An 18,339-nucleotide genomic window follows, 5' to 3' on the forward strand; every position below is an offset into this window, starting at 1 on the left:
TCAAATGAGACGGATGAAACTGGAGCCCATTATACAGAGTGAAGTAAGACAGAAAGATAAAGACCAATACAGTATACTAAAGCATATATATATGGAATTTAAAAAGATGGTAATGATAACCCTATATGCAAAACAGAAAAAGAGACACAGATGTACAGAACAGACTTTTAGACTCTGTGGGAGAAGGCGAGGGTGGGATGTTCTGAGAGAACAGCATTGAAACTGTTACAGCCACGCTTTTCGGGAAACAGACTCACTCAGAAGGACAATGCAGATAGTGGAGTGCAGTTTATTATGCCGGCAGGCCCAAGGCAGAGTCTCCTTTTAGCCAAGGACCCCGTCCAGCATTTGTGAAAATCTTTTCTACCCCATGCGTACGTGTCCAAACCCACCACCTACCCCATGTGTACGTGTCCAAACCCACTATCTACCCCATGTGTACATGTCTAAACCCACCACCTACCCCATGTGTACGTGTCCAAACAGTCAATAGTCAATAAGTCCACAGTTACATTCTAACCAGTTAATAATCGATAAGCCTGTGATTACATCCTGATATATCTGAAAAAAAAGTTTATGACCTGTCCGGAGACAGGGGTGATTACGGTATGCTTCCTCTTAGGCAATGAGTAGCCTGGATGTGATCTTCAAGATTCCCCTGTCTGGAGGGGGTCTTATCCTTCCATTGTCGTCCCCACAGGCACTAAGCAGAGAGTTCAGAGTCCGCTGGAGAGGCAGCCGAGCACGGCCAGCACGGACAGGCCTGAGATGGAGTCCAGGCCCTATGAATTCCTTCTTCAAAACAAGTATACTATCAAGGGTGAAACAGATCACCAGCCCAGGTTGGATGCATGAGACAAGTGCTCAGGGCTGGTGCACTGGAAAGACCCAGAGGGATGGGATGGAGAGGGAGGCAGGAGGGGGATCGGGATGGGGAACACATGTAAATGGAACACATGGCTGATTCATGTCAATGTATGGCAAAAACCACTACAATATTGTAATTAGCCTCCAACTAATAAAAATAAGTGGAAAAATAAAAAAAATAGAATACGAAAAAAAAATCAACATGAGAGAGAAAGGGAGAGAGACAAATGCTGGTAGAAAGGCAAGGTGCCTTTAATCAGAACGGCAGGAATCTGGGGAGATGCTGGAGTCAGTGTCTCCCAAAGACCAGCTCTGAAGATGCTGCTCAGCCAGGGAAGTTTTGCAGGGAAAGAGGGAAGTCGTCTCAGTTAATCCCTGACATGGGGGGTCAGAGCAGTCACCCACTCAGTTTGTTTGTGTTTGCTCAGCTGTAAGATGCAGAGGTGAAGGCTGAAGGCTGAAGCTCTCTGCACACTCTTCCTCTAATCCACGTGAACCCCTATTTGAAAGTCACCAACTGGAATCATCAGTCTGGGAAGCACAGAATACACAGCCACTATTTTATTGACACTGGAACAAGTTACAGTCAAGTCTTCACTACAGCACGGTACAGAGGTTCCAGAGTGACACATGTCACATTCATAAACACAAAGCACTTTTTGCTCTGAGACACACAGGGAAGGTCGATGAAGTGGAGGGAGACCGGAGACAGAGAACTGACAGCAGACCCAGACCTTAGTGGGGTGGGACTTCCACTAGAGAAAGACCTTTCCTGTGACTTGGCAGCAATTCTAAAGGCCCTCAGAGAGGAGGAAGTGAAGGGAAACTTTTCCTCTGATTTCAGAGCAGGACAAACTTTCCATAGCTCTGCCACTTGCTCTCTTTCTGGTTCAAAGGATGCCATGATAGCATTAAAGGACAATAGGCTCAGGCCTGGAAGCCATTTGGGCTGGAAAAAACCCTCCTGGTATCCCTATGGGCCTAAAAGCCTCCCTCTCTCCCATGAAGCTGGAACCCATGGGCTTCCCTGGTGGCTCATATGGTAAAGAACCTATCTGTAGTGCAGGAGACCCAGTTTTGATCCCTGGGTCAAGAAGATCCCTTGGCAACCCACTCCAGCATTCTTGCCTGGAAAATTCCATGGACAGAGGAGCCTGGCGGGCTACAGTCCACAGGGTTCCAAAGAATCGGACACAACTGAAGCAATGTAGCATGCACATCCCATGAAAGTCACTTTTTTACCCACTGTTCAGATGATTTTTAAAACTTTACAGCTTGAAATTTTCAAACATCCCCAAACAGAGAGAATAGTATGATGAACCTCCATGATTCATTTTAGGGAAGCAGATGACATGACAAAGTCCAGTTAATAGCCAAGAGATCTAAGTGAACCTCAGACGAACCCCTTCTCCCGAGCCTCAGTTTTCCACTCAGCTCCACGGCTATTGTTTGCTTTCAGAATGTCTCTGGTTGCTAGAAAGAAACCTCAAACAAGCATGAGAGCAGCACTTGCTTAGGGCTGTGAATGAAGCTCTCCTCTGCCTGGGGCACCTCTCACCTGGGTGACCTCATGACTTACTCAGGACCAGACAGAAGGTGATGAAAACACTCATTGTCTCTGGAATGAGGTTTCTCTGGCAAGTTGAGTTATTAAGGACCATCATGATGCCATAGGTTTTGATAAGCACCATGTGAGCCACCAGAGTAAGGTTGAATGTGAGCTGTCTTGTGGAAATTGGTATGAAAAAGCCTTACTATTCAGACAACACAGAGGAGAAACAGCGTGTCTAGACAGCTTTAGAGCCTGTTGGAAAGCCTGCTCTCTCATCTCCTGCAAAAGCAGAGCAGTATTTCATCGCATCTTGTTCTGTGAGACTGCAGGAGAAGAGGAATTGTATCTCCTGGATGTTTTGTTCCTGGTTTATCGCAATGGCCATCGTCCTAAGAGGGGTCCTTTAACCAGGCCCTTCCCATTGCGGGCTGCAAGACCAGGCAGTCTGTCTGCTCTGGGACAGTTTTCTCCTTTGGCTCTTCTCTCACCTCATCTAACTCTTCCAGTAGATATTACTCCTCAGAGAGGGGTTCAGGAGTTCTCAGCTATGCTTGTATTTCTTATTTCTAAATGGAAAACTGTAATTCAACATGAAACAAAAATCACAGACACATACATACAGAAAAAAGTTGCCAAGAAATCCATAGCATTTTGACAGAACTTTTCACAAGTTAGTGGGAGAAGGGGGTAGTTTTTATTTTCCTTTTTGTGCTTTTCTGAATGTTTCAGACTTTCAGCGAGAGTTTTTCTTTGTTTTAAGGAAACTCAGTAATTCCTGTTTACTAAAGTAAAGAGCCCAGCTAGCCCTTCCTTGTCAAGTGTTGGGCCACCATAGAACTGGGATTCATCTTGCTCCAGCAACTTCAGAAAGCAAGGCATTCAAAGCTCCACAACAGCTCTGGCTGGCGAACCTCTCACTGGCCAACAGTCCTTTCTCAAGCAGCGCCGTGCCCCTGGGTGGTGCACACCCCAAGTCTGACTCCCAGCTCTGTCACGAGCGCTCAGTGGTGGGGAGTGTTGGAAGGCGGCTACCCGACTGCTGGGAGCAGTTGCCTAACTCAACCCCCATGTGAGTAGAAGCTGTCCCGGGCCCTCTGGCTCGGGGAACCAGCATGTCTCAGGCAGAAATTCACCAGTATGTGTTGAGCTGGAAGTTGCCTTTTTGTTTTCTCTAATGGAGCCAAGAGGCTGGACAGAGTTGTGTGGGAACTCAAGTGACCTCGGGCTTCTGCAGGAACTTGTTTCTGGCATGTGAAGTTCATCATGTGCGAGGACAGACTCTTTTCCAGGCTCTCTTCTCGGGTGCTCTGCCAGCCTCCTCAGCAGACAGAGCCCCTCACTCCCCCCCCTTCCCCGCCTCCTCCTCCTCCTCTAAGTCATCGTCATAATGGGCTCCACGGACGCCAGGTCTATCCTCCCAGACTGCAGCTGGGAGGACGGCAGGAGGCTGTTGGCTGGAGGAGCCCTGCGGCCGCTGCTCTTCTCCGCCCAGGCCACCCTGAGGGAGGGCACAGGGGAGGGCGGCTGTCCCTCGTGAGGCTTGGGCGACCTCTGGCACATGCGCAGCAGCGCCTTCAGCTCGACCCTGAAGTTCTCGTTGAGCCAGCAGTAGATGAAGGGGTTGTAGCAGGTACTGCTCATGGCAAACCAGTGGAAGGCAAAGTAGAGGGCGTTGTTGGTGCGGATGACCTTGCTGGACAGCAGGAGGACGTAGCAGTTGAGGGGGAACCAGCAGAGGGCAAAGAGGACCACCACCAGCATCAGCATCTTAATGGTCTTCTTCTTCTTGCGCCGCAGGGCCAGGTACTGCTTCGTGGTCACGTCGCCGATGGTGTTGCACAACCACAGCTTCTTGGCCACACGGGCGTAGGCCACGGAGATGATGAGGAGGGGGAGAATGTAAAGCAGGATGAAAGTGGCCAAGTCCAGGTACTTCCAGAAGAGATCGGCTGGCTCAGGGAAGTCTGGCAGGCACAGGGAGCGGACGATGTCCTCACTGGGGACAGGGGGGAGAGAAGGAGAATGTGCAGTTATTGTGGAAAAGCCCCATCCCAGGAACACTGGCCTCTCTCTCCCCTGGGTTCCTGGTACATCCATCCATTTAAGCATAAATGATGAGCAGCCTGGTTATCTGACTACATTTTCGGCATTCCCACTAGGCTGGTAGTTCTACAAAGGTAAGAATAACACCTAAATGTCCAATGACAAATGAATGGATAAAGAAGATATGGTACACATATATGATGGAATCCTACTCAGAAAATGAAATAATGTCATTTGCAGCACAAATGGACTTAGAGGTTACCATGCTTAATGAAGTAAGCCAGACAGAGAAAGTCAAATATCATATGATACTGCTTATATGTGGAATCTAAAAGAAGATACAATTTTTTTTAATGTTAAAAATGACACGAATGAACTTATATACAAAACAGAAACAGACCCACAGACATAGAAGACAAACATGGTTACCAAAGGGGAAAGGTCAGGGGGAGGGATAAATTTGAAGTTTGAGATTCAGTTCAGTTCAGTTCAGTCACTCAGTTGTGTCCGACTCTTTGTGACCCCATGGACTGCAGCACGCCAGGCCTCCCTATCCATCACCAACTCTTGGAGTCTACTCAAACTCATCTCCATTGAGTCGGTGATATCATCCAACCATCTCATCCTCTGTCATCCCCTTCTCCTCCCACCTTCAATCTTTCCCAGCATTAGGCTCTTCTCAAATAAGTCAGTTCTTCGCATCAGGTGGCCAAAGCATTGGAGTTTCAGCTTCAGCATCAGTCCTTCCAATGAATATTCAGGACTGATGAATATTAACTTATAAATTATTAATATTTGGCTGATGAGATTAACATATAAAAACTATAATATATAAAATAGATAACAAGGACCTACTGTATAGCATCTCGAACTATACTCAACATTTTGTAATAACTTATAAGAGAAAAAAGTCTGCTATACACTTGAAACTAACACTGCAAGTCAACTATACTTCATTTTTTTTTTTTAGTTCTACCAGTTTATTGCTACCAACCCATTTCCCTCCACCCTCGTGCACACATGCTCAGTCATGTAACCCCATGGACTGCAGCCCGCCAGGCTCCTCTGTCCATGGACTTTTCCAGGCAAGAATACTGGAGTGGGTTGCCATTTCCTTCTCCTACTTCAATTTTTAAGAAAGAGAGATACACCTAGATTACTCTGTTTACTTTGTATTGTTCCTAGCCCAGAATAGAGGCCAAATAAATATTTGTTCAATAAATAAATGCACTGATGCTCCTAGTCTTAGAATTAACTCATCCTGGGAGCACAATGGATTCAGGAAATCTTGGAATTTCTGTTGCACAACCTACTTTCATTCCAGAGGGATCCAAGGAATGGGGGGAAAAAAATAATGAGTCTTGAGAATGTGAGTGGCAATGTTGGAACTCATACACCTTCAGCCACTCAGACAAAGATACTTATTTTCTATGGAATGTACCTGGTCCTCTCCAAATTCTTTAAGGACACTTATGTGTACTGGAAAACCTGGAGTGGTGGATGAAGAACATGCAGATTATGATCTGCTGAACAAGGCAGCAGGGAGTTCCCTCAGGACTTCCTTCCAATTTTGGGGAAGCAAAAATCCCAGGGCCATTTTGATTGAAGGTGCAGTTTTAATACATTCACACAAAGAAAGTCACAAGACTATTACTTACATCCCAGCTGGGGGTGCTGTGAGCCGGGAGAAGTGCCATCCTTACTCCCAGGTGCCCAATGGGCAAGAGAGAGAGAGCAGGGCAGCAAACACCTGTTACAAGCTGGTTGGGGTGGAGGTCACAAATTTTTCACAAGCTCAACTCTGAATGAACATTTTAAAAGATGCTCTGAAAAAAGCAAGGCAGGAACTTGTGGCAGGAAACCTAAGCTCGGGTCTTTATTTAAATGTCCAGACTTTTGATGCCAGCGGGGTTTTCATCCTGTAAAATCTCTAAGCAGCAACTCAAAATTGCTACTTTCTCACCATATCATGTAGCTTGTTGATCTTGTAATATCAGTACATACAGGTGGCTGTCACTAGTGTTATCAGAAAAAAGAAACAGCGCTCCACATGTGAAGGCAGATGGGGAAGCCGAGTGCTCAATAGGGGTGGGTACGTGATTCATTCGGTATCCTTGAATTCAGGCACGGATTCTTCACAAATTAGTTCAAGTTGGCCGTCTGAGCGTGTTCTCTGGAGCCCGCCTACATCACAGGAGTGTGTGTAAATGTATGTTTCAGGTGAGGCAGCACACGGGAAGACCCACCAGCAGGGCACCCCTCCCTGGTCTGAGGCACTGGGCCCCAGCTCCTGCCCACCCCACAGACACAGCTGGTACCCAAGACTTCCAGGAGCCTAGGACCACCCCAAGGCCACTGAAGACACTTTCCCCAGATTCACCAAGAGCTAGAAGTGGCTAGGAGTTTCCCAGGATATGAGAGCGCAGCTCCCTCGCCTCCAAGCCGGCAGACGCAGCTACAGTCTGCCCCGGAGCGCCCCCTGCAGGCCACGCCCTCCCTCGGTCTCTCCCCATTTGCCGTCCTGCTTCTCCACCCCAGCATCTACCACCCCTGGGAGCACTTCACTTATTTATTTTTTTTAAGGGTGATTTTTTAAAAAAATTTTAAGTACGTAGAAATCTATTGGTATTTTTTAAGTTAATTATTCTATTGTTGCTGCACTGGGTCTTTGTTGCTGCGCATGGGCTTTCTCTAGATGCAGCGAGCAGGGCCTACTCCTACTACGATGTGCAGGTTTCTCATGGTGGGGGCCTCTCTTGTTGCGGAGCCTGGGCTCTGGGCACACAGGCTTTAGCAGCTGTGGCACACGGGCTTAGTTGCTGTACGGCATGTGGAATCTTCCCAGACCTGGGATCGAACTTGTGACCCCTGCACTGGTGGGTGGATTCTTATCAACTGTACCACCAGGGAAATCCAGCACTTCATTTATTTATTCAGCTGTGTCAGGTCTTAGCTGCAGCATGCAGGCTGTCTAGTTGTGGCAAGCAGGCTCAGTAGTTGCAGTATGGGCTTAGTTGCTCCTCGGCACATGGCATCTTAGTTCCCCAACCAGGGATTGAATCCACGTCCCCTGCATTGGAAGGAGAATTCTTAACCACTGGACCACCAGGGAAGTCCCCTGGGAGTACTTTCTTAAAAATCATGGACACATGCATCATCCTTTATCTCAGGATCTGTTTCTATAGAACTTCAGCTAAAACAACTATGAACTGATAAAGATCACTCTGTTCATTCATTCATTCAGCAAATATGTACTGAGAGCTTGTGATATGGAGACAGTCATTTAGATGCTAGGGACAGCAAGATGACAAAATCAGAAATGGAGCCAGCTCCCCCCAGCCTCACAGTCTAGCAGGGGAGGTCACCTTTAACGAGCTAGCAACACACACAAGTATTTAAATTTCAAGACACTGCTTTCCTTTCTATAAGAGCACAAGACAAAGCATATGATAAATGAGAGATAGGTGTGGGGACAGCATCCTGCCTGAGACACTTAGACATATACAAGTTTGTTTGTAGGTTGGTGCAAGAGAACTTAAACGTCATCATTTTAAACAGGGACTAGGTGATTCTGAATTTCAGTCTGGGTGAGTATATGTCCCCAGTGGCAGAAGCTGATTGCTATTGCCTTGACCTTGCAAACAAAGGGACAGAGAATAACAAGGAAGAGCTGTAAAGTGTTTAGAAGAAAGGATGAGAAAAAAAAGCAAAAAAAAAAAAAACTGCAGAGGATAGGCAGAGGCCTGGAAGCAACAGGATGGGAAGGAAGCAGAGAGACCAGCTTGGCACAGCAGGTGCTAGTAACTGAGATTCAGAGGAGGCTCAAGTTTCCATCTGTCAAGGTCCTCCAGGCCCCCAGGCCTACTAGTCCACCTCACCTGTACTTGAAGGTAAATAATTTCTGGCAGATAGCATGTGGGAGTGAAAAGAACGTTGCCATGGTCCAGATGACTGCGATGTAGATGACACCTTTTGTGATTGAGATCCGGGGTTTTAACGGATGCATGATGACCTGGAAAACACGCAAAACTGGGCATCACTGGCAGAAGACAGCTTGAAGCAAATGAGAAATCCAGATGATGCGGCTCACTTGTCACAACGAGGCAGGTAGGTACTACTTACAAAATCAAGTGCCCCTTAATTCATTGTAGAGCCCCTGAGTTACACCACCCCACTGCCCAAGCTCTGGGGGTAGAAAGAGGATGCCATCTGGACTCAGAGACTTCAAGAAGTTCAAATGGCTCTTGCAGGTAGGTCATGCCTTACCGAAGCAGGATGCAGTGAGAAGGTCAGGGAAGAGTGAAGGGGTGGTCTGTCCCCACGACACCCACAGTGGGGCTGGCAGAGGGGCAGACACGGTCAGCCTCCACCTCAGGACCTCATCACATCTGCCCAGATCCTTTAGGTTATGATGGGCTCCGAGGGGTCAGAAGGTGACACACACAGGGTGAAACCCTCACCACTTACTGTGGGAAGCTGCATCGACCTTTATTTGGGTGTCACCGCTGTTTCTGAAAATCGTTTCTACTGGGCTGGCCAAAAAATTCATTCGGCTTTAAGTACTAATAGAAGGCACATTTTTCATTTTCACCAAGAACTGTGTTGAACAACATACTCACTAACTGAACGAACTATTTGGCCAATCCAATTAAATTGCAGTGGGGCCCAGCTTTCCCAAGCCCCAAATAAAACCAGCGCTAGAAGCTTTGGGCTGAAAAGCATCTTAGAACCGATTGCTACTATATGCCAATCAATTCTCCTAAAAGGTTTAAACAAAGACTTGGGAATTTCACAGAAGCCTCATTTTAAGGTTAGAATCATTTTTTCTTTTTATTAAATTGAAATATAGTTGATGTATAATATTATATAAATTGTAAGTATACAATATAGTGATTCACAATTTTAAAGGTTATACTCTGCTTATAGTTACTGTAAAATATGGGCCATATTCCCTGTGTTGTACAATATATCCTTGTAGCTTATTTTATACCTGTAGTGTGTACCTCTTAATCTTCTACCCAGACATTGCCTCTTCCTCCTTCCCTCTTCCCACTGGTAACCACTAGCTTGTTCTCTATGTCTGGGGGTCTGCTTCTTTTTTTTGTTATATTCACTAGTTTGCTGTGTTACTTTAGATTCCAATATAAGTAATATCATGCAGTATTTGTCTTTCTCCATCTGGTTTATTTCATTTAGCATAATACCCTTCAAATCCATCCATATTGCTGCAAACGGCAAACTTTCATTCTTTTTTATGGCTGAGTAGTATTCCAATATGTATATATATACACATCTTCTTTATCCATCCATCTGTTGATGGACACCCAGGTGGCTAGGGTAGAATCATTATTTCTTGAAAAAGATGTTTGGGATGAGTAGGGTCAGGAGGAGAGGTCATAAAGAGCTGCCACCACCTCAGGATGCCATCCCAGGACACACTGGACCTTCTACTGTGTTCTTCCACAGTCTTCTCCCAGTCTCTAAAGGTTTATCAGAGGAATGGACTAGGCTTCAGAAGCTGCCCAGCACATCTCCATTCTGGACTCTGCCATCCTTGCCTCTCACACTCCTTCATGGCTCAGGTCAATAAAGGGAGTGGAAGCCTGGGTCAGAGGCCCTGGACGCTCGAAGAACCTGTAGGCTCTGGGACAGGATCCCATGTGTGGGTATATGTCACAGTAGTGTGGCCAGTGTGTGCAAGACCTCCCCCTGTTCCTCAGACCCACGTTTGGTCCAAGGGTGGACCCTCAGCTGTGTTAAGTGAAGTAGGTATAGCCCAAGTAAAGGTGAGGTGATCCAGAGTCCTTCATGTTGAATTACGGCAGAAGGTTAAGAAAAGGCAGGAAATATTTGTATGCAACATTTAGATACTTTGCACCAAAACAACTTAACATAAATACCAAAGGGACAGTGTGCATGTGTGCTAAGTTGCTTTAGTCGTGTCCAACTCTTTGTGACTCTGTAGACTGTAGCCTGCCAGGCTCCTCTGTCCGTGGGATTTTAGGCAAGAATACTGGAGTGAGTTGCCATGCCTTCCTCCAGGGGATCTTCCCAAATCAGGGATGGAACCCAAGTCTCCTGGGTCTCCTGTATTGCACACAGATTCTTTACCTGCTGAGCCACTGAGGATTCTCCCTGATGAGTCTGTACCTTAGAAGCTTCCTATCTCTTGGTTGTTGTTGTAACTCTTGGAGCTCCTTAGAATTCAATTTCTCTCTCTTTTTGTCCTGATTGTCCTTATGATACTGGCCTGCAGGTGCCCCTGTGTCTTCTCAGAGCAGACTAACGATCTTCTAGAAATCTGAGCATGAGCCTGCAGCCAGCTTCACGCCTCAAGGCTGTTCCTCCCTTCATCAGTCACCAGGCATATGGTGGTGTGCAAGCGATGATGCCCTTCCCTGAACCTGTGATCAGTGACTCTGCACAGACCCAAGTGTATAACCAAGGTTCACTGAATCAGCATATGCCAGGCATCTGTGTGGAACCACCCTCCTCCATGATGGGCGCTGTCAGGTCCTTTTTGGCTCCCTTCACCATAGCCTCCCATGTGCGTCTGAAGGGGCAGGACAGTAAGCAGGGCCTCAACACCCTGCTGGACACCTGCGTCTGCACGCCTCCCTGTCCGCAAGCCCAGGTGTACCTCCTCTACAGCCAGGCCCAGGGATATCCACCTCATCTGCCAGCCAGCAGCCTTGCCTCCGACCTGCAATTATCTGCCACTCTCTTTTCATCCGTCATTTTCCAGACTTGCCTTCCTACCCCCACCCCCCCAAAAACAAGCTCAGTCATTTTTGATGCCAGCAGGGAGTCTTCACTGGAATAACAAATGAGGAGTAATGTTTTGCAGCCCCTAGCACAAAGGACTTAATATGCCTAATTTAGTGCTCATATTGGTCAGTAAGAAGACAAATAGACTCTTTGCAAAATGGACTAGGGGACTGCACTGGCAGTCCAGTGGTTAAGACTTTGCCTTCCAATGCAGGGGGTGGGGGTTCAATCCCAGGTCACAAAGCTAAGGTCCCACATGCCTCGCGGCCAAAAAGCCAAAACATAAAATGGAAGCGATATTGTAACAGATTCAATAAAGACTTTAAAGACTGTCCACATCAGAAACAGTCTTTAAAAATAAACGGGCTGAAGCACTGTCCTGAGCGCCCTGGTATGCAACGCCAGGGAGGGCAGGGCAGGGCACGGTGGAGCCCTCACCTGGTGGCGGTCCACAGCGATGGCCGTCAGCGTCAGGGCGGAGACGTGCAGGGAGCAGTACTGCGCGAAGCGGCTGACGTGGCACATGCCTTTCCCAAACACCCACGTGCTGTTCACAAAGCGGACCTGCAGACGAACCCGCGGGCGTCAGGAGTAGGTTCTGACCCCTGACCCGCCTCCCTGTGTCTCCGGGCAGCGTCCCACAGGAGGCCTCTCCCCGCCTCGCTCCACTCTGCATTGCCGAACTGTGGGTCTCACACGCTTTCCTCCAGCACAACTCATTCTCCATCACCCAATTCAGCAGACTCTGATCCTGCTCCTGGGGCCGGGCCCTGCTAGGTGCCAGGATAGAGTGCAAAGGACATGGGTTCTGGAGTCAGATTTCCCACCTCTAATGTTTTCTAGCTGTGTGACCTTGGGCAAGGTAGGTAATCTGTCTGAACCTCAGTTTCCTCATTTGCAAAAAAAAAAGGGGGGGGGGCTCAAAAATCTCTTTTGTTGTTCTGTTGCTCAGTCATGTCCAACTCTTTGTGACCCCGTGAACTGCAGCAAACTCCAGTCTTCCCTGTCCTTCACTGTCTCCTGGAGCCTGCTCAAACTCATGACCATTGAGTCAGTGATGCCATTCAACCATTTCATCCTCTGTCTTCCCCTTCTCCTCCTGCCCTCAATCTTTCCCAGCATCAGGGTCTTTTCTAATGAGTCTATCTGTATCTTATTGTAAGGATTAGCTTTTTTTATTTTTTTTATTTTTAGAGAAAGACTACAGCACATGGAATACAATATCTGGCAGATTGCTAGAAAGATATGATTAGAAATAAATAGGAGCTATTTTTATGGTAATAACCAAATTCATTTTTGGCTCCTATGAGTTCAGATTCACAGAGTCACAACATAGCATGTGAGCTGTGCCCTGGAATGTTGACTAAGCAGGCCTCGAGACAAGTCATCTGGGAAGGAGACCCAGGGATCTGCAGATGTGGGAGCAGGGGCCGGGGTCTGGGCAGAAAGAGGAGACCAGCTCTCAGGGTGTGTGGGGCCCGGGGAGCAGGAGAAGCTTCAACCCACATCTTCCATAGCTCTTTGCTCACTCAGTGCCTGAGCTCCTGTGAGTGATGCTCCACACCCAAAAGGGATCAGGCATTGATTCTGATCAAGGAGCTCCCAACTTGGGAAGAGGAGGTATCAGGTATCTCAGATGCAAGATAGAAAATAGTCAATGCCCTATAGCAGAGATACCCAACCATTTTGGCACCAGGGGCCAGTTTCATGGAAGATAAATCATGGGGCGGGGGGGTGAGGGTTTCGGGATGATTCAAGTGCAGTAGGATGCGTGCGCCAAGGGGAATCTAATGCTGCCTTGATGGACAGGAGGAGGTACTCAGGCAGTAACAAGTGAAGGGTACAGGTAAACACAGAGCTTCGCTCACTTGCCCACCGCTCATCACCTGCTGTGGGGCCCAGGTCCCATTAGGTACTGGTCTGTGGCCCAGGGGTTGCGACTAACACTTTACAGAATAAGTAGGATTTGCCCATGTGCAGGTAAGAACAACGAGCTTGGCACAAAGTCAGGAACCTCAGGAGCTGTTTGGGGGACAAGGGTTGGAATGATTTGACTAGAGCATGTGCATGAGAAACACAGAGGACAAGTCTGACCCAATCATGAACCTGGTACACAAACTATGGACACTATTCTCTCTGGAATAGGCAGGTAAGAGCTCCATGGGGATGTGAGCAGCCCAATGACACTACTCAGCAGGAAACCCTCAGGCACCCCCGCTTCTCACCTCCCACAGTCAATGTAGAACCAAAGCCAAGCAGTGCTGCTTGAAGGGTTTCCTAGTCCACTCCCTCCTCTTCAGTCCCAAGGCCACGGCCTGCTTGGAGTCCCCTTATCTCTCACCTGGACTATCACAGCCTCCGGTCAGCTTTCTGGTCCTCCAGTCTGTCCCCCTGTAATTCAGCCTTCACACTGCTGACAGCACTTTCTTAACCAAAAGTCGGATTCTGTCACCTTCCTGCTTAGAATCATCAACGGCCTTCAAGACAGAGCCAGATACCCTCCGAGCATCCAGGCCACGCATAGCCGGCCCACCTTTCCCTGGCTGCCTCTGCTTCTTCCTGCCCCGCGGCTCCTCCACGGTGCTTCCTGCCCCAGCGCTGCAGCTGCAGTGAGCGCTCAACACCCCACGAACCTGGACACCCCTGCCTTTGTCCTCTCCAGTCTCTGCCTGCGCTGAACATTCATCTCAGCCTGAGAAATTCCTACTCACCCTAGCCCCTCGAAATGTTGTGTTTTTTGAGAAGTCTCCTTTGACCCGCCCATGGGACTCTGGCAGATCAAAATAAAGGACTGACTCCTGGCTCCACCACACTCTATGCCCACCTCTGCCACAGTAATTGTGAGTAATTGTTTGCTTTTCTCTCATCAACCAGCACTGGTTTTCATGCTGACATAGTATGTAAAGTGGACAGGAAGGGAGAACAGGGAGGAGGGATATTGATATCAACTAGCCCAAGGACAGGACATCTTACCCATCGAGGAGCCTGGCTGAGGTTTAGAAGACCCTCCCCTCAACCCTTTGACTCACCCTCATCGCCAGCTCCTCAGAAGCTCTGATAGGAAATTGGACTGGAGTGGTTGTATGGGTCAGGTTGAAGGCCAAGCTGGTTTGGATCAACCTGGAGCAGGGGCTGGGTCCTCAGAGCGTTGACACCCCCTCTTTTGCAGGCAATCCTCCAGGTAGGGGCTCTCAGCTCCGAACTGCAGCCTGGCCTCCCCTCCCCACCCTCCACCCCATGTACAGACCCAGCCATTCACCCTGCTCTGGGCAGCAGCAGAGGGCTGTGCTCCAGGGCTTCTATCCTGAGTGGCCTAGCCCACCCCCCGGGACTACAAATGGTCAAGTCAGAAGTCAAGGGGGAGCCAAGAGGAGCCAGAGATGCACTTCCTGTGCTTTAAGGCAGTTGGTGGGGAGTAGATGTGTGTGTGTGTACATTGTAGGGGGAGGTATCTGGAAGTCTCTTTGCCCCTGAGGAATCCAGTAGATGTAGGCAGAAAGGAGAGTAGGGAAAGTGGTTGAGAGCAGTGGTCCAAGAGGTCCCACCCCCTACCCCCAATTAAGTGGCTTCATGGACAGACCTCCGGCCGTACCTGAGTCAGAGGACCAAATTCTCATGCTGGCTCTGCCAGTTACCAGCCAAGTGACCTGGACAAGCGACTGAACCTCTCTGTGCCACAATTTTCTCATCTGCCAAATGGGAGTGATGCTCTCATAAGCAAAGACAAGAGAGAGGACACAGTTTTTAAATGTAAGGTTTGAAAGGATGTTCACACACATGTATAGGCTTGTGGGAATTCACCTTCTTTCTGCTTGTCTGTTATTTCTGGTTGAGTGTGTGTGGTGTGTGTAAGAAAGAGAGAGAAAGACATATGAACAGATAAGGTTTGGTAATAACTCAAGTATCAATAAGGTTGTTCATAAATTGGAAAAAAAGCCTAACTCATGCTGCAGAAATAGAAGGAGTTCCTGTCATGATGACTGCTTGGTCATAGTTCTTCCAGTTTTGATCATCCATGAGCACCGCAGTCCCAAGACATGGAAGAAGAGTAGTGACACCACCACTCAGCAGTCGGGGCTCAGTGGAAGTTGGGGAAGAGAGGCGGGGCAGGGGTCTCTCCCTCTACCCGTGTGCAAGTGCCCCCAGGCCGCCCCTGCCCTGGGGCCCAAGCCCACCTCACCCACCAGCATGTCCTCCACCACACAGACTTCATACACAACCTCACTGGCAAACCACAGAAGGGAAATGCAATTTAACTAAGTGGTCTAGGAAAATGCACCCAAGGTTCCATTAACAAATAGCAACTGTTTCATATTTCATCCTGGCTTCAAGCAGCATCCCATGGCGGGGGGCATTTAATGGCATTTAATGGGCTATATTTAATGGGGGTGAGGTGACCTAACAATCTACGCTGGCATTTCAAGGGGCTTTGATTTAATGCTCCATCATCATGCAGACTCTCGCTCAGTGACATTACACAGGAAATGGTCATTGACTCACACCTGGCTGCAGACACTCAAATCATTGATCCCAGTGCCATGAGCTGCAGAAGCTCTGGCTTAGAAGGTGATGAGAGAGAGACAGAGCACAGAAAGACAATACTACAGAGAGACAGACAAGAAGTGTCAAGGATAAGCATGAGGAGAGAGATAGAGACAGACAAACAGAAGCAGAGAGAGTCACAGACAAGAAATAAATAGACGAAGACACAGAGAACCAGAGACAGGGGACAGAGACAGGCGCTGGAGAGACAGACAGGCAGAAAGACAAACGCGGAATGACAGCATCAGAAACAGACACACCAAGAGACGAAACGGCAGGGCAGAGCGATGAGAGATGAGTCGACCAGAGAGAGACTAAGAAAGATGAAGCAGGAAGACAGGCAGAGAGGGGAACAGACGGGAAAAGGGATAAATCGGGGGGCGAAAGGGAGGGGACCCAGGGTGACAGAGCCCAGCCCTCGGCCTCACCAAAGTGAAGGGGGTGTTGAGGAGCGTGATCATGATGTCGGCAACAGCCAAGTTGACGATGAAGAGGCTGGTGGCCGAGTGCATCCGCTGGTTCTTGAAGATGACATGACAGACCAGAACGTTGCCGAAGAGCGAGAAGACGATGATGAAAGAGTAAGCCACGATAAGCAGGGCTTTCACCGTGGGGTTCTGAGACTCGGCCCCATAGCGCCTCCGGCCCACGAAGTTTTGCCAGTCAGAGAAGGTATAGTTGTTCCAGAAGAAGTGCGAGGCATTGGGGCCCGCTAGGGCCGCCCCGGGGCTCCGTTCGTCCGCGGCCCGCACCGCTGGGAGCAGGCAGAGCAGCACCCAGCCAGGGGTCATCTTTGCCGGAGCCCCGCGCCCGGGACGCCCCGCGGGCCGAGTACGTGCTCTCGGGCACGGGGAGAGGAGCGCGCGGGCAGTGCGCCCCGGGACCCCGGGCCTCCCCGCGCCCGGCGGGCGGCCGCTCCCCGCCTGACTCCCGCCCGCGATCGCGCGCTCCGGGCCGCCCGCGCCACTTTCGTGTCTCCGCTGCGCCCTCCGGCTGCGGGAGAGCTAGCGCCTCTGCCGATCGCGCGGCGCGGCGTCTCTCCGGGCGACGGTGACGCGCACCGGCTCGGCGAGCTCCTCTCCACCCCCGGCCCCAGCCCGCTCTCGCTCTAGAAATAAAACTCCAGTTGGGCTTCAGGGCTGTTTCGCTAAAGACTCGTATCCGCCTGCCTTCTGCTTAAGCCTAGCCGTCCGAAAGGGAGCGGGAGGTATACGCGCGGGGCAGTTGGGGTTTCGGAGGGCGCGCGGCAGCGACTGGGTGTGCCCGCTCCAGGCAGCACCTGGTTCAGCGCTGGGGCTGCTCTGATCTTGTCTGTCAGTCTTGGCAGGTTTCAGGCTGAGGTGGGTCCCTGGGCCCTGGCCGTTCTGGCGCAAAGTGAACAATGATATCGATGTAGACTTTCTCCAAGCGTCTTCAGTGACCGAACTTCAGATGTCCTGGGAGGCTGGCCAGCCTTCGCTTTCTTCCCTTCACTGAGACTTAAGCGGGGGTGCGGGCTTGTTTTTCAAGGAAACACTTCAGAGCAGTTCTCCTGGTGTGATCCAGGAATCAAAGGAGGTAAACAGCTCTGTGCCCACTTCTTGGGTAACTGAGTTTTCTGCCATGGACGTTTCTGAAGCTGTATCTGTCAGGGATGTTATCCATGTTGTTTTCTGTTCCCACCTACTTCTCCACGAAATCTTGGGATTTTGCTCACCTGGTCTTTCACACGCACACACACACCCACCCAAGTCTTTCCCAGTCACTCCTGCTCTGCTATCCATTCCATCCAATCCTGTTGAATCAGAGTCAGATCCTAGCTTTGTCACGTCCTAGTTCTGAAATCCTAAGCAAGTTGTTTCACTTTTCTGGCGTTGGTGGAAAGCTTTCCAAAAGCTTTCCTTTTCCTGTATGTGGAGTTTTCAGTCCCATGGAGCTATCCCGCCACATTGCTCTGGGCCCTGTATGCAGTAATTGGTTGACTGCTTGTAACTGCCCCCTCATTTGTTCTAATGGCAAAGCCCAAGCAGACTTTTTTTTTGTAATGGCACCCTGCTGAGCTGTGTGCTTAGGTCTCCATCAAATGACTCAAGCCCAGGTCCCTTCTGAGATGTCCCTTTCCTTCAGGAGAAATCCTTTGTCTCACCCAATCCCTGGAGAGCAGACCCCTCCCACCCAAGTCCTCTTTTCTCACTGAGGGAAAACCTAGCCACCTCTCACTTTGGAAATTTTCCAGGAAAGTTGGACATGAGCTTCTGTACCCCCTTGAGCTCGAGGGACACAGGTCAATAAGCAATTAGAAAATAGTTTGATTAAGTGTCACCAGAGTAAAGTACGAGGTGCCCTGAGAGGAAATCAGGGAAGTCTTCTCAGAGAACATGACACTTCAACTCAGTCCCAAGGGACCAGCAAGAGACATTAGGTCACAGAAGAGGCAGAGGAAAGAAGATGAATTCCATAAGGAAGGAGTCTCTGTGTGGCACATGCAGAGACACGGAGATGACTGAGTCTGACTTATTCAGCTGCAGGAGCAGGAATCGCTTGAGTGTTATGCAAAGAGATGTGGACTGAAGAAAAACGTACAACTT

General features: G+C 49.2%; 1 protein-coding gene across 2 annotated transcripts; it reads right to left on the reverse strand.

Moving 5' to 3' along the window:
• Positions 1 to 1,414: 1,414 nt before the first annotated feature.
• GPR83 (G protein-coupled receptor 83) lies at positions 1,415 to 18,022 on the reverse strand. Of its 2 annotated transcripts, XM_043482798.1 has the most exons (4): positions 16,201 to 18,022; positions 11,669 to 11,794; positions 8,341 to 8,474; positions 1,415 to 4,415 (listed from the first exon to the last, which is right to left on the reverse strand). In XM_043482798.1, exons 1-4 carry the CDS (start codon positions 16,561 to 16,563, stop codon positions 3,791 to 3,793), a joined length of 1,248 nt encoding a protein of 415 aa, XP_043338733.1. In that variant the 5' UTR covers positions 16,564 to 18,022; the 3' UTR covers positions 1,415 to 3,790. The 2 variants fall into 2 exon arrangements, with proteins under 2 accessions (XP_043338733.1, XP_043338734.1); XM_043482799.1 differs by lacking the exon at positions 11,669 to 11,794.
• Between the last annotated feature and the right edge of the window lie 317 nt (positions 18,023 to 18,339).

The sequence above is a fragment of the Cervus canadensis genome, chromosome 11, assembly GCF_019320065.1.
Source record: "Cervus canadensis isolate Bull #8, Minnesota chromosome 11, ASM1932006v1, whole genome shotgun sequence".
Lineage (NCBI taxonomy): Eukaryota > Metazoa > Chordata > Mammalia > Artiodactyla > Cervidae > Cervus > Cervus canadensis.

Bases quoted from the DNA above. Each gene is read 5' to 3' on its own strand.
- GPR83 (XM_043482798.1), bottom strand. From the start codon at position 16,563: ATGACCCCTGGCTGGGTGCTGCTCTGCCTGCTCCCAGCGGTGCGGGCC. The intron at 11,795-16,200 runs GTGAGGCCGAGG...GTTCGTCTGCAG, and splicing joins TCAACACCCCCTTCACTTTG to GTCCGCTTTGTGAACAGCAC. The intron at 4,416-8,340 runs GTGAGGTGGACT...CCCTGTCCCCAG, and splicing joins TTATTTACCTTCAAGTACAG to TGAGGACATCGTCCGCTCCC.